The 22840-nt window shown below is 39.6% G+C and overlaps 2 protein-coding genes across 4 annotated transcripts in view; one reads left to right on the forward strand and one right to left on the reverse strand.

The window, feature by feature from the left end:
* Positions 1 to 2508: 2508 nt before the first annotated feature.
* LOC143125381 (heat shock 70 kDa protein 12A-like) lies at positions 2509 to 6857 on the reverse strand. Its single transcript, XM_076286787.1, has 4 exons — positions 6495 to 6857; positions 4650 to 4874; positions 4392 to 4563; positions 2509 to 4154 (listed from the first exon to the last, which is right to left on the reverse strand). Exons 1-4 carry the CDS (start codon positions 6777 to 6779, stop codon positions 3109 to 3111), a joined length of 1728 nt encoding a protein of 575 aa, XP_076142902.1. The 5' UTR covers positions 6780 to 6857; the 3' UTR covers positions 2509 to 3108.
* Positions 6858 to 6944: 87 nt separating this feature from the next.
* The window catches only part of LOC143125382 (uncharacterized), an 84156-nt gene continuing 68260 nt past the window's right edge, over positions 6945 to 22840 (forward strand). The window contains exons 1-4 of one of the 3 annotated variants that reach the window (XM_076286789.1): positions 6945 to 7060; positions 7314 to 7474; positions 7864 to 7917; positions 22286 to 22348. In XM_076286789.1, the coding sequence (XP_076142904.1) occupies positions 7007 to 7060; positions 7314 to 7474; positions 7864 to 7917; positions 22286 to 22348 (332 nt within the window). In that variant the 5' untranslated portion in view covers positions 6945 to 7006. The remainder of the gene's footprint in view (positions 7061 to 7313; positions 7475 to 7863; positions 7918 to 22285; positions 22349 to 22840) is intronic. The other 2 variants (XM_076286788.1, XM_076286790.1) reach the window with 2 other exon arrangements.

Below are 22840 nucleotides of genomic sequence, written 5' to 3' on the forward strand. Positions count from 1 at the left end.
CATGAAATCATGGCAGATCTGGATAGCCTAGACTCAGCCGGGAAAAAAACAATATATAATATGTGTGTGTGGCACTTACAATGACCAGAATAAATCCTTATGAATAAATGTAGTGAAAATGCCCTAAAAACAGCTTAGGGTACTAAGGGTTAAATACATATATTTAAAAAGTAGAATCCATGCAAAAATACTTGCAAAAAAAAAAACTATTATTTAATAAATATTTCAGGAAAATATACGTTGTATGTGTCGAAGGTGCATGGTGAAGTGAAATTCTTACTTTGGAAAAAAAACATTTGCCGATATCCTTGGATGGGAGATACTTGTGTCGTTCAACTTTTCCATGATCAAAGAGGGCACTAATATGCATGTGCATAGCAAAAATCACAACTTGGGCTTGCTGTGCAAGCAAGATATTTAAGGTGTCTGTACACATGTCTCAACTGTAGGCCTACTCAGTCTACCCTACAATCCTGTGTCATTTTAATGTAGCCCAAAATTATATATTAAAAAAAAAAGTCGTGGTAGCGATTAAGACAAGGGTTTCTGCCCCACAGAAATGTATAGTCACAGATTGTAACAGCAGCACGCACGCTACTGCAAAATACACAGAACAAAAACAATCGCCTGAAACCATAGTTTTCAGCGCAGGCAAACCGCTGGCTGGCTAACCCCCTTTCGTCAAAATACAAAGATGAGGGATTTGCATTCAAATCTATCGGATGACCTTCTACGGCGTCAAGCGACGAAGAGGGGGTAGCCTCAACGTCGACTTAAGGACGTCAGGGGTAAATGACCAAACGGCAGTATGTGACTAGGGGTGACACCGTGTTAATTATTAATACTTTATATATGAATTTAATTAATATAATAATGTATCATTGCTGATATACTGCAAAAAGAAGCCATTTAGAATGTTAGCAAGCTTCTAGGTGTTTGTGGTGTTTGGTTTAGCATATGTGTAGCAAACTCCAGCCGGACAGTTGTAGCGTACTGATGGTTTCTTTATTTCTTTGTGAAAGTCCTGAGACCACCGTAAGAGCTATGTACAATATAATACAATAACATACAATAAGAACTTAACATGACAAACATAACAGCAATATGTTAGGTTACAGTAAAATGAATAAAAAGAAAGAATAGTATCTAGCCACCTTGTTCCCGTTCCAGCTGAGTGCTAAGATTTATCCTTAAGAACCAGTTCCTTTAGCTACAAAGTAGCACCGTAAGAGCTATATGATAAGCCTGTAATACAATGATATTAATTAAGAACAAACAATATAATTTAACACGATATATTAAAACAAGAATAAAAAGAAAGAAAAGTATTTAGAAACCTTGTTCTCCGTAAGAGTCGTGTCCTTAAGCTACAATGTAGCACCGTGAGAGCTATACAAGTAGCCTTGTTCTCCGTAAGAGTTAGTATTCCTAAGCTACAAAGTAGCACCGTATCCAAGACTTTACTGTAGCCTAGTTCCTTTAAAAGTAAATGCATTCTAAATAATGCCGTTGCCGTAGTGACAATAACAAGTGTGCAGCCAAAGCCTTAGAATGCACCTTGTGGAATGTCTTATGTAGGCTACTGTACCAATGGAATTGTCAAATATAAATGATACATATGAATTGAAATTAAACAAAAACAAATAAACAACAGGTATATTTAAACAAAAACAAATAAACAAGACATGTTTATTTACAATATGGTTAACTGTCAGGAATGCCTGTAGACATGTAACATGTAAGTTTAATGCCAAGTATTATGCTGGGGATTGCATGTATCCCCTTTAGTATCATAAGTACAAAGGAAAAGACTAGCCAGAAAGCAGTGTGACTTCAATTGAATGTGTAAATAGAATTAATTTGCACTGAAATTCTTGAGACGTGGTAGTCTAATACTAATTTCATGTCAGAATGTCACCAGCGAGGAGAGATCTTTCAGGGGTAAATATGGAGTCCAGTGTACATACAAATGTGTCACAGGACCATAGTGAACTTATATAAGGTTACAATTTTATGGAGCAGGAATTATTGGAAAATGAATTAAAATATTTGTGAAGTTCAGCTACTAGAATAATTGAAAAGTGCTTCAGTGCTTCGCTTTTGTGAAACTTTCTGTGCAACAACAGGCAGAGGTGGAACCAAAAGCAGACAATGTTATTGTGGAACTGGCTTTGAGGGTGAGGTGAAAGTGTATAAGTATACAGTATACTCTTTTGATCCCGTGATGGAAATTTGGGCTCTGCATTTATCCCAATCCGTGAATTAGTGAAACACACTCAGCACACAGTGAGCACTAATCCCGGTGCAGTGAGCTGCCTGCAACAACAGCGGCGCTCGGGGAGCAGTGAGGGGTTAGGTGCCTTGCTCAGGGGCACTTCAGCTGTGCCGTGTTCGAACCGGCAACCCTCCGGTTACAAGTTCGAAGCGCTAACCAGTAGGCCATGGCTGCCCCTCAAGTGTACATCGTTTGTAGGTAGTAATGTAGTCATTATGACAATAGACAGTAGGTTAAAATCTCAACTCTTTATTTAAACGACTGCAACATTACTGAGTGCATTCTAAAGAAATAGAGATACAAGAAAAGCAGAGTTTCAGATTGACCAGATAGTGGCAGAATATTGAATTACAACACAATAACTTACAGTATCTTACAGTATAATCTTAATAGATAATGGGAATAGAGAATAAAGGAATAGAAAGATGCACACCCAAGCATTTCTACTTTGTTGGCTGTGTATGAAGCCAAACATATTTGCAAAGAAACCTATGGCATACATTTTTCCAAGAAAACAACATCAGGCAATCTTCCCTTCAGGATGTTGACATGATTATGACAGTGTGCAATATTAGGCATTGGCAGATACCATCCTTCCTAATATAAATCAATGTATCATCAAAATGATTTTTAAGCTGTTATTTTAAGGTAAAATAATTACAGTGTGACTTTTAAAATCTCTACTGTCTGTGTAATTTCTGTGTGCGTGTCTATTGAATTATTAGGAATCAGTGGAACCTGGTGTACTATGCATTGCATCTTAACTTGAAGGATTTCAGGGAAAATCATGTAAAACAGTGTCATCGAGCAATGTTTTTAACCTGAAAATATCACTACTTTCTCATAAAGTCAATCGTAGTTGTTTTGGTGATTTTAGAGGTCATGTCTGTTACTGTTGCTGTGATCTCTGTGGACCCAAAGCAGATATCTAACCTTACTTGACGCTTTAAGCCTCCCTTAATATCAGGCATGGGAACTGTGATGGAGCCAATTTTATCCATTCCCCACTCATCAACATATTCTGCATTTAGCCTTGTTGTGCTGTAGAATCTGATAGACATAGATGTCTGATCACTACTGACTGGAAAGTAGGTGTAACTCCTAGTTTCCTTGTAGCCAACTGACTCATCCCTCTTCACCAGTCTTTCAAAGCAATCATTACAGTGTGCCACACCATCAGAGCTCATGTACTTCTTCTCAGGCCTATGTTTAGACTCGTCAAATTCGGGAGCTACAGCAATACCATATGTAAGGGCGCAAATCCGCGACACCACTACTTCTGGCCGCATTCCAAACTCCACTGCACCAATCATTACAGCTTCCTGAGGATGTAATGGACATAGGACTTGGCACTTACTGCCAAACTGACCTTTCATGTAGTCCTGCAAGATTTTGGATGAGGCATATCCTCCAACCAACAACAAATAGTCAATGTGTAATTCTGGCTTTTTCATGATTTCCTTCAGGATCTTAGCTATGCCCCTAAAACTTCCATCAAAAAATGACCTGAATTTTGCAGATGAGATTTCAATTGCTCCATCATTCCATTTTACACCAGGAGACCCCTGGAACAAGCTCTCTACATCTTGTCCCCTGTGTTTTTTAACAATCTCTGATAAATTAAATGAACAAGGAAAACTGATGCTCTCATTCTCTTCTGCACATTTGGCTGAGGCAAATTCATACATAAACTTCTGCACTTCTTGAGGATGTTTGTTCTCATACTCCTCCCAGCACTTATCGCCACATATTTCTCGTAGAAATGATTTCAGCTCTCTATCTACGATCTGCCCTCCCAAATCATTCCCTGATGCCTTGTACACCTCCTTGAGCATGCCGCCATTAAGCACTTCATGTACAGTGATGTCAATGGTCCCACCTGTAAAATAGTTATAAAATTACTTTTAAGTTATACAATTTGACCAGATGCTTTTTAGTCAACAAAGAGTCTGTAAAGAATAAAATAAATCTTACAGTATTTTGAAACAAAATATGTTAATCTTATTGGAACACTACAGATATTATAGGGATTTTATAGCATTCTAAATTAATTATTTATAAATTGTCATTAATAAACTCATAAATTAGGTATTTTTATCTTTATATATTACAGTACCTCCGCAGTCTGCCACAATGTACTGTGTTCCAGAGTTTTGGTCCAGCCTCAGTGTTTCCTTCTCTCCTCCTACAAACCCATCACTTGGGAGCTGTTTGCAGTACACAGAAGCAGCCTCTGGCTCCAGAGCCAAAATGAGCCTATCTGGTTCTGATTCTGTCACAAGGCCAGCCTGAAAATTAATACCTGTTTATTTACTCTGAGGCAAATACAATAAATACTGAATTGTTTTCATATGAGCAGACTTCGTTTTCTTGCCTGTATAGCTGCCTTTCTCATAAATTCTTTGGCAGCATTACTCCAGATGGCAGGCACTGTTAACACCCAGGTGACATCAGATTCTTGTAGTTTGACCGCTTCTGAGTAGTTTTGTATCTTTGATAGTGCATGATCCTTCAAGTATCTCAGACTTTCTGCAAACACTTTCACAGCAGCCATTTTCCCCCCATGGAGTGCTGTCAATTCCAAATCACTCTTGATATCCTAAAATGTTAGATGAATGTGGTTAGCTGTTCTTTCAAACATTGATTAGGGTGCAGCAATGGCAAATATACCACGGAGAAGGGGAAAGTTAACCTGCAGACCTCAAGTGTTCATCACATACATAAATCTAGCAATTGCATTAGCCGTTGAAATTTATAGGCAATTATATGGCTATTTAAAACCGTGACATTGCGTGTTACATAGCCTATTCTTATATGCTCCGTAGCCTAGGCCTACGCATACAGTAGGCCTAATGTAGTGGTGGCCGAGTGTGCAGTTGTGGAGGACGTCCTCCTGTAGGCAATGTGTGAGGGAGAGAGAGACAGCGTGCATCTGTGTTGCTGTCACAGGTGTCCCTCGTCCGGGTTATTTTACATGGCCTGTAGGAATAGGCTACAGTATGTTGTGCCGCTATTGCGCAAAATGTATAAATATTAGTCACTTGGCTTCCTCAGAAATTTCCCCTACGCCTCGCCACTGGAGGTTACGAAAGTTTTTTTAACCGGACAAAATGTCCGGTAATAATCCAGACTATCTAGAATGCAGAGAATCGACCAGACATATGTTTTAAATAGCCATATAATTGCCTATACATTTAAACGGCACTAAATCACTATCTATATATTTCAGCAATGCAGGGGCGTGTTTCCCAAAACCATAGTTGCTAACTAAATTAGTAACTTTGTTGGTAAGTTGCAAACAAGTTAGCAACTATGGTTTTGGGAAACGCACCATGTTCATTAAGCGTAGTCAGCACCAGCAGTTTGTTTGGGATCAGCTTTGCACAAGCAGCGGAGAAGGCTACTTTCATGCCATGAAGTCGCGCACTCTGTAGAAGGGCTGCTGCCCAAACGTCAGGAACAAGCTCTAGCCTACATTATGATACACAAATGCAATAGGCCTATATCGAGGCCGGAGTTGGGAGAATTCACATATTGGTAACATATTGCGGTCGGCATAATAAGCTTAATAAATTAGTGTTGATGCAAGCAACTGCAAGAACTCACTTGCGGCACAATTTAGCAATAATTGGTCTGGATCAGGCTGACTAGGAAGACATGATATATGAAGATAAGTCCAAATGAGATATAATGACTTCATGGAACTAACCTAAATGTTCCCCATAGTTACATGCTAACTTCAAGCGATGGTTCGGAGTAATTTCACCCTAGGGAAGGACCATGCACCATGACCCCGAGCCAAACACCCTCCCAGAACCTTTTTTCCCTTGGTCGAGTCGAGTAGCGCTGTCAGAAACTATAATGAGTTTCTGCAGTCGTAATGGTCCCAACTTTTATCTCGTAAATTACCCCACTAATAATGCCCTGAATGGTAGGCTACGAAACTTCTACAGTAGTACAACTATGTTCTTTACTCATAAAACGAGGCATTGACAAGTTTGTAAATAGGCTACACCAGGAGTTTATTTAAATAACACTTGCCTGATTATCTGCTACTATACCGCTGCGTCGGTGTTACTTCTGTGATTTGGGGAAAGCCTTTAAAAGTCCTGGCAGGAAGCGATTACATCAACGTTTTTTGATCCAGTTTTTTTAATCTTTTTTTAATTACTCCGAACCATCGCTTTCATAGTGAAAATGTGAACATGATTTTACTTACTTTGTTTTTGTAGAGTTCCATTTTGAAGTTTGAAAAGAAATATTCGTTTCCTTGTAAGGACGCTTTCTTGGTATATTTCTTCATAGCTGCATAACCAAAACATTGAAAATTACCATCACTGTCAAACATAACGCATGTAGGCGTCTTGCAAGATCTAATTCCATATTCTGCTCCCCACTCAGCATCCCTTAATTGGGAACCTTTGCCAGGAAGATTTGTTTTCACACCGTAGCCGCTATATGCTGTACCAAAATCTATGGCAATGTATAGGAGAGAGTCTGACATTTTATCCCCTAAGTATGTGAACTACAACAGCTAGAGTGCAGAGACGAGGTAACATTGATTGAGTAGGCACACATTGGCTACGACAAGTATATTTGTAGATATAAACTCAGCCTCCTTCCAGTGGGCGTTTCAACAAGTTCATTTAACCAAGAGAAGTGTGACACAACTCCTCTGTTCAAGCTGGACTATAGTTGCGAACAGATGGCTGACAATATCTACCACACACAATGTGCAAACAATTTTCTACAACACATGTACGAAAATCTATCACTGGAACAAGGGTAATTTGCTTTTTTTCACCTGCTTTCAAACATTTTTTGTCTGGATATGGTGCTTGATTTATTGGTTACTGTAGGCCTATGTTGAAATTTCGGATGAACAAAATGTTTATAATTTTTACCAAAAACACTTTTTTGAATTTGATGATTTTATGCAATTTAAAGGGACACCAGGCAAGCCTGATGCTTTTTCTCAATGAAACTCCCCCTCGCTCGGTCTGAAGCTATTTTCATTTTCTTTGCATCTTCCGTCAAGGGTTTTCGCTGTGGATGCAGGATGTTAACTGATCCTGCTTCGGTCGGCGGGTCTGAACTTCCAAGCAGGATATTCTTCCTACAGGCAGTAGGGGCGGGCGAGATCAGTCTTCATTTGCCCTGTAATGAGTCATTTAATATAGCCTACCGACTTGAAGATGGGTAGGCTAACACGAAAACGCTGCCTGGTGTCCCTTTAAAGCATTTCTCATCAAATTGAGAAATTGCACATGTTCACATGTTGGATGCAAATTAGATTAGATATATTCAACTCTCAAGTCTCTTTGTTTAATCACTGTCATGTCATCTGACATTAATTCATTTTAAATGGTAAACAGGACATTTGTGAACAGGACTGAGCAAACTGGAAATGGAAAACAAATTTGTTAAGGCAATGTAGTATAGCCTACTGTATAGCACTATGTGCATATTAAATGTGCTATATAAATAAAGTTACCTTACCTTAGGCTACCTTACTTTTTCAGTCATGTGGGGTTTCAACCAAAACAAAACAGTGTTTTTGTGTGTTTTTTATACTAATTTAAAAACAGGAGGCGCAGACCTACTGGTGCATCGATGCCTTCCGAGTCAAGGCTAGGATTCAGGTATGGCCACATGCTTCTCATCAAATTATTAATGTCGTTAGCCATTATTTCAGGAAATATCTTGTTTTGTAATTGGTTAAAATATTTGAGGGCCAGACTGAACTACTCTAAATGTCAACTAGAGGTACTTGTGGGGGATCTTTCTCAATTTCACCCCCTGGTGGAATGTTAGTGCTTTACAGGTCTAATCATTCTTCAAATTAAATTAAATGAGAAGTAGGCCTATGTGCGTCGCGAACGAAACGCTCAAATTACATTTATTTATTTTAGGCATGTTGCATTTTGCATTTCACATTATCCATTAAGTCATTAATCAAGAATTGTCTTTGTAGCCTAATCTCTGAAATGGGTGGAAAAACACTTAAAGTTAACTTAATGTGGAAAAACACTTAAGTTAAAACGAACTGAATATGAGCTGCTAACTGACATTTTAAACTAAACGAGGGGAGGCAGCCACGCGTATTAGTGGTCTTGTAACGCGTTTAATGCAGCTTCAACCGTTTAACGTAGAAACTTCATTCAAATTATGTAGGTCTTACTTAGGACAAGAGTGCTATGTATTTTTCAGTTTTGTAACTTTTATACTTTTTAAACTATTAATTAAAAACTGTTCAAAATTTCCCCATAGACTTAACATGGGCTGATGACATCACAATAGAGCCGTTAAAAAACTGCCTCTATTAAGACTACACATCCTGTTCAAATGCTTCCTCTGCCAAAAAATGTTTCAAAATAAAAGTCCTCACTACAATATTTCACTGTTAAACAATTTAACCCTTCAAACTATTGAACTTTTTAACATGTTCAGCCATTGTAACTGTTACTTGTCATCAACTATGACTCCTACCAGTGTTGCACGGGTTTGGTCACAAGCGGCCCGCGGTCGCCCAATATTTTAATCAACCCGACCGCAACTCGGACCGCGAATATTAATTATGACAAAATTATACCCAACCGATATTATATCCGACCCGCTTATTTACAAAATGTGTGCTTTTGGTTATAGCCTGCATGCAGTGTGACAGTAGGCCATTTCTGTAAAACAAACTAATTTATTTGCGAAACTTTATGCAGTAGAACTACACGCAGTAGGCATTCAGGACATAATGTTTGCGCAGGAGAGAGAATGAGAATAAGAGCGCAAGCACGCAAGCAACCACCAAAGATTAGAACACTAGGATAAGATTTGAAGGCCATGGACATACATCTTTCTTTCGAAAACAGAAATGGTGAGGCAAGGTAGGCAAGAGATACATTGCTGGTCAAAACATTAGCGTAAGAACTGGTTTATAATGCTGAATGAAGCACAAAGCTTTACTAAAGCACATCCACTGTTTAAAGTCACAAACACAACGAACTAAGGTAACTTTTATGCATGCGCGAACCTATACATACTGGTAGATATGGCTGTGTAGTCTGTGCCATAACATTTATTCCTGCAGGCTGCCTGTTTTGGCTGTCATACTTTTAAATGGCTTCGCAAGAAGTAGGCCTACATAGACCATAACTTGTACTACTGTCATCTTCTTTAAGAACTTTTCCCAATATTTCCCATAGCCTATATCGCTTTTCCTGAAGGGGTGTCTTTATTATTTTAACTCACGTCTTCAGCTTCTTTACTGTTGACTTTACTGTATTGATGCTTTACTGTATTGATGCTAGCCTTCTCGTGATATTTTAAGTAGGCCTATTTGTAGAAAATATATATTTAATTAATTTTAACTGACCCGCCCGCAAATGACCCGAATATCATTAAAATATTTTTTTTATGACTCATAACCGCGGGTGACCGCGGTCATCCGCGGGCAACCGCTTAATTTCGGGCAGACCGCGCAACACTGACTCCTACCCACTGTAGCTAGTTAGCATAGTTAGCATTGTTAGCATTTTAAGCAAAACTGCTAAAAATTATTAGCTAAGTAACATGGTTAGCATAGTTAGCATTTTAACATTGTTAGAATGCTAGTTAGCATAGTAACTTGGTTAGCATTATCATGGTTAACATAGTTAGCATGTTAGCATGCTAGTTAGAATAGTTAGCATAACTACTAAAAATGATTAGCTAGGTTAGCTAAGTCACATGGTTAACATAGTTAGCATTTTAACATTGTTAGCATGCTAGTTAGCATAGTAACTTGGTTAACATTATTATCATGGTTAACATAGTTAGCATGTTAGCATGCTAGTTAGAATAGTTAGCATAACTACTAAAAATTATTAGCTAGGTTAGCTAAGTCACGTGGTTAGCATAGTTAGCATTTTAACATTGTTAGCATGCTAGTTAGCATAGTAACTTGGTTAGCATTATTATCTTTGTTAACATAGTTAGCATAACTGCTAGCAAACATTAGAGCCATTCTAACTGTCAGTTATCGTCAACTATCTACCTAAATAATTTAACCATTTAAACTATCCACCTATTTAACTGTTCAGTCATTCCAACTATATTAAACCTTATCTAATGATATTTTACATCATATTTTTGCATTTTCATGCACTATATTTCCTTCAGGAAATGCTTTTCTAGTTATTATTATTCCGCTGACGCTTTTTGTGCGTTTAATACAGCTTCAACCGTTTAACTTAGAAACTTCATTCAAACTGCGTTGCATAGGTCTTACTTATGTGACTTCAGCTATGTATTTTTCAACTTTGTAACTTTGTAACTTTTAAAAACTACTAAAATTTCCCCATTGACTTAACATTAGATTATGACATCACAATAGAGCAATTAGAATCCTATGGCAGGTGTTCAGGCCACCTGCAGCCATACAATATGGCTGTATTAACCCTTTAGCCGCCAGGGTTTAAAAAATATAAATTGGATTTTTACATCAAAATTTCAAAAGGCCATGGCTTGCAAGTGGTCAGAGATAAATACCTACTGTAAATGTGAAAATCATTGAGTATGACCAGAAGTTTATGAAGGGGGTACATTTACTCATCTAATTTGCATATTATGACGTCACTGGATGGCAACCACCGTGAATTATGCACATTTCAGTAAATACTAGATATTTGAGCAGTTTTACTTTCTTTTTTTGTGATTTCACCGACATAACAAATGAACAGGAACACAGTCACATGTAAACCAACAATAGTAAACTATTACTATAATCACAAACCCTATGCTACTATACAATAAAGTAGCCTGGTCAAATCAGTTCCATATCGCGGGTGACTTTGAAGTTCTTCAGAGCCCTATTTTTACAACCCCTGCTGTCTATACCACGTCCATTACGGACACTATCATCACTATTGTCACTGGCAAAGTGGCAAAAGCATCGAAAGGGTCGAAAGCATGGTATGCTTAGTGAACACTGTCGAAAAAGACGCACCTCCATTCACAGACGCTCCGTGACTATCAGTCAATAGACGATCGATCATATTCTCCAAAAGGCAGATATTCTCCTTCAGAATCAGAATAGGTGAATAACAGACCCAAGACTTCAAGAATTTTTTTTTCAACATTTGGTGTATTTCTGCTTCAATTTGTGCAAAACTAAGGCCTGCATCGCATGGAGTTCTCGCGTGTTTTCGCGAGCTTCCTGAAAACTTTGAAAAAAAAGGTTGAGCTTGAATCGAAGCTCTGGGTGTCTGCCAACTAGTGGTCAAGAGTACAAATGAGATTTTACACTGTACTCGCGTCTGTCGTTTGTGTTTGTGATGGGCTGTGCCTAGGGTGATGGTACTTGGCTAAGGTTCTTTATGGTTTATGGTTCAGTCCACATCAACGGGACGGACCGACCTAGCCAACTTAGACCATGCCTGGGCTGGTTAAGAGTATTTTGAGTATTGGATATTTCAATGTGGTAATATGGTGGTAGCATGGAGGGGAGTGTCTCCAGGACGCTGGTTTCACTGTTAAGCCTTCATGAGGTGTCGTGGGCCTAAGTTAACGAAACATCGGTGAATGAGGGTGCCCACTTGATAACCCCAATGACATGCCGCATACTATATAGGCTACTGCTGTTGGATAGGCCATTTGCATTGTGCTTGTGACCATTTGGTGGCGGATTTGTGGGTAGTGTGCTTTTTAAAGTTAAACTTGAGCAGGGGCTTCTGAATGTGTTTTTACCTTGGATTTTGGCACAAGGGATTTTAACATCTAATCCTGTGTATTAATGTAAAGTAATGACGCTTGTCGCAATATTGCGACATGGGCGGTTAGAGGGTTAAGACTACAGATCCTGTTCAACAGATCCTGTTCAACTGCTTCCTGTGCCCACAACTATTTCAAAATAAAAGTCCCTTTAAACTATCCAACTTTTTAACTGTTCAACTACTGTCAACTGTTCAACTGTTGTAACTGTCAGTCAACTATGACTTCCATCAACTGTATCCTCTGCCTTCAACTATTTCAAAATAAAAGTCCTCACTAGCTAGTTAGCATCGTCAACATTGTTAGCATAATTAACATTTTAGCATAACTGCTAAGTTAGCTGAGCCACATGGTTAGCATAATTAGCATGTAAGCTGCTACAAATGATAAGCTAAGTTAGCTAAGTAACATGGTTAACATTGTTAACATCGTTAGCATTTTAGCATAACTGCTAAAAATGATTAGCTAAGTTAGCTAAGTCACATGGTTAGCATAGTTAGCATAGTTAACATTTTTTAAAACTGCTAGAAAACATGAGCTAAGTTAGCTAAATAAATTGGTTAGCATTATTAGCTTTGTTAAATTACTGTGAGCAAACATTAGAGCCATTCCAACTGTCAGTTATCGTCAACTATCTACCTATATTACATTACATTACATTTGGCTGACGCATTTTTAGCCAAAGCGACTAACAACATGGTAAACAGTTTAAGTTTTAGAGCAATTCTCAACAATTTTAGGACAATTTAAAAAACATTAGAGTACAGTAAGAATAAGTGCATCAGTGAGTGCTGCGGCTGGTGAGTGCTAGGATCAGTAAGACTTGTTGTAAGTGTTGCTATGAGAGGAGATGTTCTCTAAAGAGCTGGGTCTTCAGGAGTTTTTTAAAAATGGAGAAGGATGTCCCTGCCCTTGTAGGAACTGGCAGTGTGTTCCACCAACGAGGAACAACAGATGAGAAAAGTTTGGATTGGCCTGAGCGTACCGGTGGTAGAGCTAGACGTCGTTCGTCTGAGGAGCGCAGCGGTCTGGAGGTAGTGTATGTCTGTATGAGGGCATTCAAGTAGGTGGGAGCAGAACCGGAGACTACTTTGTAGGCAAGCGTTAGAGCCTTGAATTTGATGCGGGCCGCCATTGGTAGCCAGTGTAGCTGGATGAGCAGCGGGGTAACATGTGCCCTTTTGGGTTGGTTGTAGACCAGGCGCGCCTTTAAACTATTTGTCTATCAACACACATTAAACTATCAGTCTATCAACAACTTTTTAACTATCTACATTTAACTTTTAAACTTTCAACATTTATTAAACTATGTGTATCAACATCCATTAAACTATCTGTCTGTTAACAACTTTTAAACTATCTACATTCAACTTTTAAACTGTCTACTTCTAAACTATCAACTTTTATTAAGCTATGCTATGTCTATCCTAGCTTAATTTTCATGCACTCGTAATTCCCTGGAATTGCATTCTCTAGTTTGCCCATAATATCTCATTCTGAGGTGGTGATTTTCAGCTTTATATCAGGCATGGCGTTTTTTCGAAGAAAGGTAGTTTTGCCAACCTCTGAGGTTTCCTTTGCTATTCGACTTTAATTTATACCAAGGGCGTAGGTTTGGTCTGAGCTTTGGTGGGCACCACTAACACCTCCCCCCCCCCCCAAAAAAAAAGCCACTCAACTCTTTCACCAGCCACTATAGATATATAAAATGATTAAAATGTGCTACTGTCCAACTACTATCCATGATTAAAATGTGCTACTGTCCAACTTGATCTAACTATACTGTGTAGCCTACATAATCTAATTTTAATATACAGATATATAGTCTATATTTAACACTTATTTTCTATTTGGTCTGTTTTGAAATCATGCATTGACCCATTTAAGCACAGCTCAGTTTTAAGAAACTTAAATACATGCATGCTTAGCATTTTGTGAAAAGAAATCATTAAGGACAGGTTCTAACAGATTCTACAAATTCTAAGAGCATTAACTAGAATCTGTAGAATCTGTTAGCCTGGCTAACGTCAGACCTCGTGAATAAAATCGCGTGCGTAAGTCAGCATGGGAAATCAGACTATGCTCAGAATCAGGCAGTCAGATATGTGTTCCTGTGGGTTGTTGGCACCTTTATTTGCGACCGACATGCAAGTGCCTGCTTTGCAGGTCAGGCACTCAGCTTCATGTTAATCTCGACCGAGACGAAAACATGGAAATTTATGTTTTAATTCGTCAGTGAACTTGCGTTTCGGCATGGCTGAAGATGCCGGGTAGCCATGCGCTTTGCCAGTGGTAAACAAGGAGTTTGCGCTATTGAGGTGACTGACCAATTAAATGTTTACAGATAATACTATAGACCAATGACGGTAGCTCAGGCCCTACACTTCCAATCAATGCAAAGCAAACTGTAGGGGGAGGGCGTGACTCGTATGTGAATGAAAGAGAGAGCAATGCAAATGCAAAAGTCGTAATGGCACCAACTTTTATCTCGTAATTTACCCCACTAATAATGCCCTGAATGGTGGGAAACTTCTACAGTAGTGCAACTATGTTCTTTACTCATAAAACGAGGCATTGAAAAGTTTGTAAATACACCAGGAGTTTATTTAAAGTCAAAGTCAAAGTCAAAATCTGCTTTATTGTCAATTTCTTCACATGTCAAGACATACAAAGAGATCGAAATTGCGTTTCCTACTATCCCACGGTGGAGACAAGACATATTTTACCAATTAGGTCCACAGACAAACATAACATTCAAGTAAACAATATAAAAAGTACAAAAATAAGAAGGCACATACAATGAAGAAATAAGAGCAGCAAAATTTGGTTGAAATTGTGCAATTGTGCATACAGTAGACAGTCAATATAATAGTGCAAAAGTCAGGCCAATAAATGGCTGAGGTAGTTTTGTTTTACCTAAGTATGCAAGTGGCATAGTGGTGCAAGTTATGTAAGAGCAGCAGAAGTGTGTTCAGAAGTGCTCAGGACAACAGTTTAAATAACACTTGCCTGATTATCTGCTACTATACTGCTGCGTCGGTGTTACTTCTGTGATTTGGGAAAAGCCCGTAAAGTCCTGGCAGGAAGCGATTACATCAACGTTTTTTGGTATATCCAGTTTTTAATATTTTTTTCCGAAGTGTTTACAACTTAGTGTTAACTAATAATTGTTGCAAACGGGTACTACGAACAAAATATTAGTGCATTCCTGGATCTACATCCTTATGCATGCTTCCTGCCAGGACTTTTACGGAAGTAACGTTGACGCAGTGGTATAGTAGCAGATAATCAGACAAGAATCACCTTTGGCCAGGACGGCCATTTATTGGAGCAGGCAGATTCAGACAGGTTTAGACAACTACATAGGGCAATACAGGGGTAGTCTCAGCCGCACATGTAACACACAATAAGGGTTTACCACACACATCAACACAGGGATAAACACATGAGGTACAACCGAAGAGACTAACACGCTAACAAATACACAACATGGTAAACGCAATTACAACTACTATAACCGACATTACAAATTATAGCATTCACTCGCACTGCATTCTGGGAGACACTCACTCAACATCAGACATGTACATCCACCTACGCTACAATACTTTGTAGGCCTATGGCTTGGGCAACTGTAGCAAGATAACACCATAGGTAGTCAGATTCCATGATCAGCCGTGTTAACTTGCTACAATCATAATACCATATATCAGATGACTTCTTTTAATCGTATAAGTCAAGTAAATTTTACACTCAGCAGGTTTGTGGCGCAAGCAGGTAGATGAAGGGTTATTATGCAAACAGTTTCATTTAGGAGGCTAGCGGTTCAATACCCACGTGGAGTTAATATTAGGCTATTTAGGTATTATGTTGGTGGTATATTCATGGTCCAGTGCATGTATCCTACTACAGACACTTTTGACATTTAAAGGAACACGCCACCCAAAATCAGTAGTGATATATGTTCTTACCGTAACTTTCACGAGTTGAGTCGTACCTCTCCCGCGTCGGTAGGTGCACTCAAACGCTCTGTCGCGCGGCGCGAATGTGTTAGCATGTTGCTATGCTAGCGGGCTCTGCCGTGGCCGTAGAGAGAGGCACATAGCAGTATTCAAACACCTCCACGTTTTACCTGCTTAAATACAGTTGCACGAGTAGTTGATAAAAAATGTTAGGGCACACAACATGAAACGTGACGATTTTCCAAGCGAATAAACATGAGAACTACAATGTGTGGCGCAATAGCACTTGGGAGTACTTCGACCTAGCGTGGTAATATTATTAACACCTAATTGTAGATCCTATCCACCACAGAGTTTAGAATCCATGCTGGATCGACCCTCAGCCTCTCCCTCCCCTCTGAGCGAGAGAGGCACACACACTAGAGATGCGCTGATGGGCTATTATTTCAACCATAACTGCATAGCAAAACTTATCATCCATCAGCCATCCATCAGCACCAAAGTTTGTTGACCAATTTTCAAAACTGCACCTGCCCACCATCCGCTGGTTGTGTTAATGTAGGCTATATGGGTGATGCAGCGCTGCTGACGTGGGGCTAGAAAGCCCTTGCCTGTTCTAGAAAGACTGATCTAATGCAGCAAATATATTAAAAGGCAAAAGTCGTACATTGGCTAGGCCTATCCCCAGAATATCAGCAGCAAACTCAGTCTCTGTTGCGCAAAACAGTCTCCAAACAAAACGCACATCGGCCTGTTGCCTATTCTGCCAGCTTGTGACAATATATCGTCCAAAATGCTTGATTGCATTGCATTCTCCACATTTTTAGCTACATTTTCATGTACCACATCAGCATTTTTGTTCAGTGAATCTTTTGTAAATTGCTTTACAATTACCGTCGGGCCCTTGTCAGCAGACTTCGGCTTGCCTCTTGCCATATTCACTCCTTGTCTTCCGATGTCATTTCTGAGTCATCTACAGATGTTCACCTCCCTAAATAGAACCAACTTCAACCTGTGTTATATCCTAGATGAGACTGCCTGGGTTATTTTGTTTAGATATTAGCCTATATATAAAACACATAATTGTAGCCTACCATTCAGGGAATAGGCATTTAAAAGAGAGACAGAGAGTGATATGACTAAGAAATGACATCGGGCGATGGCAGTGCGAGATGTTCAGAACGTAAGAGCTAAAACTTCTACAAACTCACTAACATCCACAGCGGAAAAAGAAGGTAAGAAAAATAGTCGGAAAACTTAGATGTGTAAGGCAAGCAAGCAAGTTTGGCGGTTGTTACTAAAAATGTGAACATGCACGTTGCATTGTTGTGCGGTGGACTTTCAGAATGAATGGAGTCGGAGTTTCTTTAATATCGAGGCGTCATATTTGTCCGATGGCCTGCTATAAAATGAATTGCGATGTCTGTCTGAAAAAGACGTGCTCGTGCAGTCAAAATGAATGGGAGTCTTCAGAACAGGCTTGTCAGTCAACCTGACATAACAGTGTGTAAAGTAGCCTATAATGTGAATGACTTGTTATTTTATCAAGGATTTCTTTCTTTTTGCAAAAAATAAAGTACAATAGGCATTAATTAGTAGGCCAGGAGCATGCTGAAATTATGTGGCAAATTGCGTGTTTTATTACAATGATAAAATTGTAAAAGGACGTGACCGAAGCTGAGGCAAGCCAGGCAATAGGCCTATAGGCCCGACGGTAATTGTAAAGCAATTTACAAAAGATTCACTGAACAAAAATGCTGATGTGGTACATGAAAATGTAGCTAAAAATGTGGAGAATGCAATGCAATCAAGCATTTTGGACGATATATTGTCACAAGCTGGCAGAATAGGCAACAGGCCGATGTGCGTTTTATTTGGAGACTGTTTTGCGCGACAGAGACTGAGTTTGCTGCTGATATTCTGGGGATAGGCCTAGCCAATGTACGACTTTTGCCTTTTAATATATTTGCTGCATTAGATCAGTCTTTCTAGAACAGGCAAGGGCTTTCTAGCCTCACGTCAGCAGCGCTGCATCACCCATATAGCCTACATTAAAACAACCAGCGGATGGTGGGCAGGTGCAGTTTTGAAAATTGGTCAACAAACTTTGGTGCTGATGGATGGCTGATGGATGATAAGTTTTGCTATGCAGTTATGGTTGAAATAATAGCCCATCAGCGCATCTCTAGTGTGTGTGCCTCTCTCGCTCAGAGGGGAGGGAGAGGCTGAGGGTCGATCCAGCATGGATTCTAAACTCTGTGGTGGATAGGATCTACAATTAGGTGTTAATAATATTACCACGCTAGGTCGAAGTACTCCCAAGTGCTATTGCGCCACACATTGTAGTTCTCATGTTTATTCGCTTGGAAAATCGTCACGTTTCATGTTGTGTGCCCTAACATTTTTCATCAACTACTCGTGCAACTGTATTTAAGTAGGTAAAACGTGGAGGTGTTTGAATACTGCTATGTGCCTCTCTCTACGGCCACGGCAGAGCCCGCTAGCATAGCAACATGCTAACACATTCGCGCCGCGCGACAGAGCGTTTGAGTGCACCTACCGACGCGGGAGAGGTACGACTCAACTCGTGAAAGTTACGGTAAGAACATATATCACTACTGATTTTGGGTGGCGTGTTCCTTTAAACAACAGCCATATCTGTCAAAAAACGTCATTAATCGTGAGACGTCATCAACGCAGTCAGTTAACATGGGAGGCAGTTGACATGTAACACCGGCACACTCGGTGAGGACACCGGCACCGCCATGAGTGCACCGGGCACTTGCCTTGCACATCAGCATAGTACTACATATATTTTACAATAAAGATGTTGTCATGTATTGATTCCCAAGAGCTCTTAAATGGTGCATAATATGACTATGCTACATAACAATATGATGCGTACAAATGACTTAAAGGATAATTCCAGTGTGATATTGACCTAAAGTGTGTTGAAACATGATACCGAGTGTGAACGTATGCAGGGCTGCCAACTTTTCAAAAAACCTTGGAGTGAGATTTGGTGGGGCCAACCAAAATTTTGCTGCGGAAATTTTTGTTTGGCTCATTCAGCATTATACCGTACATCAGTAGTTCTCAGGTGTAGGGACCAGGCATGGACGGATTATGAACTTTCGGGCCCCTGGGCCCACATGTATTAAGGGCTCCCCACTAATTGTCGCATATGTGGAAGGGGGGTTTGGGGGTCCTCCCCCAGAATTTTTTTCATTTGTTTGATGTGATTTCCTGTATTCTGGTGCATTTTGGTAGCTTAGAAATCTAGACACACTCTAGCGGCAGCAAATTACATTTGCTTCCAGGGCTAGTCTAGCAACTCTCCGTTGGCTTGTGAGCTCGAAAAATTAAGCTTCTATCAGGCCAATCAAATCGTCTATAGAGTCGTTAGGGGGGCATAACATAATGATTGATGGCAGAGTTGCAACGGTTTGGCTTGAATTCCCTGCTACTTGAAAACAAAGAAGAACAAAGAACTTGTTTTGAGATGGCAAAAGTTTGAACTAGCCAACTAGCTCCGCTGGTGGGAAAACGCATGGGACTCAGTGCTGTCCTATTGCGTGCAGAGGGAATTTGAAAGACAACCGTTTATCCCGCCCCTCGGACTGAGCACTGCGAACGGTGAGTGCCCAGACCTTACATTTTAATGTGGGTCTGGCTCGTCAGGCTAGCATTTTGGGGATGGCCAATACTAAATTCAATCAGATTCATAGCCTACATCCTGATGTGTTGATATTGAGGCAATGATTCCATGCAAAGGCTTGGGCTTCAGGGCCCCCTGACACCTTGGGCCCCTGGGTCTGGGCCCGGAAGGCCCGTGCAGTAATCCATCCGTGGGACTGGGATCTAGCCTACTACTAGGACCATGGGCGTCGGAGGCAATTTTTTTTTTAGACTAGATGCAATTTCCTGAATTCTGGTACATTTTAACAGGTTTTTTAGATACTTCTATATAACAAAATAAAGCCAGCCTACAAAATTAATAAAAAGTAAATCATGCATAATTTAAAAATAACTCAATAGGCTACTTGGCTACGCAATAAGGTTTCCATTACAGCACCGCAGACGTTCAATGAACGCATGAAAGCGGATGGTTTGTTTGAAATCCCGACACTCTTTCAACTACATGGAACGTAATAGTGATCATCAAATACCTCCCCAGATTTCAGTGCCCATCAGTCCCAACATTTAACAATATAATCAAACAGTCCAAAAGTAAATTAAATATCAAACTAAACCGTGAATCCAATGAAAATGACAATGAAGCACTAAACAGATGCTGAAAACAGCACTGGTATTTCGCACGGCAAAAGTGAGGGGGTCCAAACTAACAATTTTAAAAAGTGGGTGGGTGTTTTGTAAGAATTTAAGAAATGTTTGTATATTTTAACTTTTAAATGCATCAATCAGGTGCACTTTCAAAATAAATTCAGAGGTCAGACTTGCTTATTTTTATGGAAATATTTGTGCTGTAGCCTAAGCTATTTTGCACTTCAGAATTATAACCATGCACACACAGGTGGAATAGTTATGGTGATATTGCAATAAGTTCACAACCACAAAAACATATGCTACATTTCACAGTTCAGAAATGTTCAAAAATGTGTGTACATTTCAGCACTCCATGAAATTATGCAGAAGTGGTCACCTGTGTTATTCAGCTAGTTTATTTAAGATAATATATTGGTCATTGTAATGGCCATAGCCTATAGCCTACATGCTATTCCTTTTTCAGGATGTACCCATATCTGCATGATGTGAATGTTTGCATATGCCTTATGTCAGGCTTTATATCAATATTTGTGTCTCGTTATTTGATTTTCTTCATATTTTTGCATTAATGTCACTAGGAAGCATGCCAATATAAATATATTCATTTATCTGTAATGGGATTGGCTGGAACCTGACAATATAAGAACCATAGTGGGATAATCTATGGCTGAGCAATTTACAAAAATGTATGTAGGCCTACTGACAAATAGTTTACATTAGAATACATTATAATTTCGCCCCAATGAGGCTATGTAGAAATGTGTTGCAATTTCAAAACCGGATTACTCAGGAACCACTTATTGCCTGGGCCTGCTGCTTTACGGTGTTGATAGCAGCAAGTGTCCTCTTCACGCTGTCGGCAGAAACAATTAGAGTATGAATATACTCAACTCAGAGGATGAAGGCTACACTCCTGGGGTATGGGAGTTCTGACTACAGAATGACACCTGGAACATTGTGCCAACTTCCCTTAAAGGTCATATCAGTGATGCAGGGTAACATCACTTCTGTTGACGTTCAAACAAAACAGAGAGCGAGCTCGCTACTACCTCCCCCTCCCTTCTGTGCAATTGAAACTCTCCCAAATGCACATCTCGTTGGTGATTTGCTGGAACAGTTGTTTTGTCACCGTTTTTGGAACCTAGGCTGTCCACGGAGACCACATGTTTTTACAGTGTATTCGGGGCACATGCAGCTAGCGGATGGTGAGGTGATGTTAGCTGTATGTGACAAAAAAAGCTTAGAAACCATGTTACATCGCTTATAGCACCTTTAAATAGGTTACCCAGTTGACCATTGTTGTAGTGAGACCATCAGAGTGAATCAATCAAGACATGACAATTTATACATTTTATTACATTTCATGTTCCTAGTTAACTTCTCCTGTGGACATGTGACAAGCATGTGACAGTAGCCCCACAATAGGCCTACACTTCATATACAGTACCCCATACCTGTCAACATTTAGCTTTCCAAAAACGGGAGATTTTTTTTTTGAGGGGGGAGGGGGGTGTCAGTGTTTATACCGGATCTGTGTTTGCATATTTAATAAGTTTCATACACGTGTTTCAACCTATGGTTTCAACGCTGCATTTCAGTCGTTGCTTTTAACTTACCATTACCTTACGCATGCCAATTGGGTCATTCCAAGTGAAACCCCGATTTTGGCTGTTATCATGTACATGGTACCTCTCAGATTTTGCTGAAAAGCGGTGAAAATATGCCTTATGTTACCAAACGAGGGAATCTGAAGTTTCAGGTCAATATCTCAAATGGTTTGCCCGTGGCGTCCATTTGAATTTGCGTTAATTTATTTTCATTGGACGTGCCCTGCCGTGCCGTCCACATCTCTTCAGCACAGCAGCAGCAATGGCAACTCTTCGTTAAAGTTTTACGATTTTTCTGATGCATTGTTAGCTGATTAGTATAGCATCAAATGTTCCACCTCTCATGCACAGCAAAGACATTACAGTAGCCATGGCTTGATACTCACTGCCCTTCCTTTTTTGAATTGTAGGAATGAATATGAAGCTTTAAAGAGGGAGAATATCAGCCTTAAGGAAGAACTTAACAAAGCACAGTAAGTCATTTTATTGTTCAGTCTACATCCATTGCCATTTTGTATTCCTTGTATCTCCTGACATGTTTAAGAATTTTAAGCTGCACTCCCAAAAGTGTTATTCATATAAGTTTTTATTATTGTTGTTGTTTTGACCCTTTGTGGAAACAAACGACAAAAAAGTTTTCTTTAACCTATCTTTTAATTAAAATTATATGTAACATTTCTGAATGTTTTTGATTATATTACATGGTTAAATTAATCTATTGTTTTACTTTTATATTTTTAAAGCCCCCTGTGTAAGAAATTCTCCCATCTAGTGGTTAGGAGTTATATAGCAACCAACCTCTCAAGCGCTGCCTCGTTAGAATTACGGAAGCAGTCACACATCAAAACTGGCACTAGTTCTGGACTCCTAGTAGCCTGGCCTCGGCCTGCCTACGTACTTCCGCTCGATTTCTTTTCCCTACAGTACTCCGTCTGGAATAGGTTGATTCACGCTCGTTTACTTCG

This window comes from Alosa pseudoharengus, unplaced genomic scaffold (assembly GCF_046254945.1).
Source record: "Alosa pseudoharengus isolate Yale_2024_CS ecotype anadromous, Long Island Sound unplaced genomic scaffold, YU_APseudo_1.1 YU_APseudo_1.1_scf_16, whole genome shotgun sequence".
Classification (NCBI taxonomy): Eukaryota; Metazoa; Chordata; class Actinopteri; order Clupeiformes; family Clupeidae; genus Alosa; species Alosa pseudoharengus.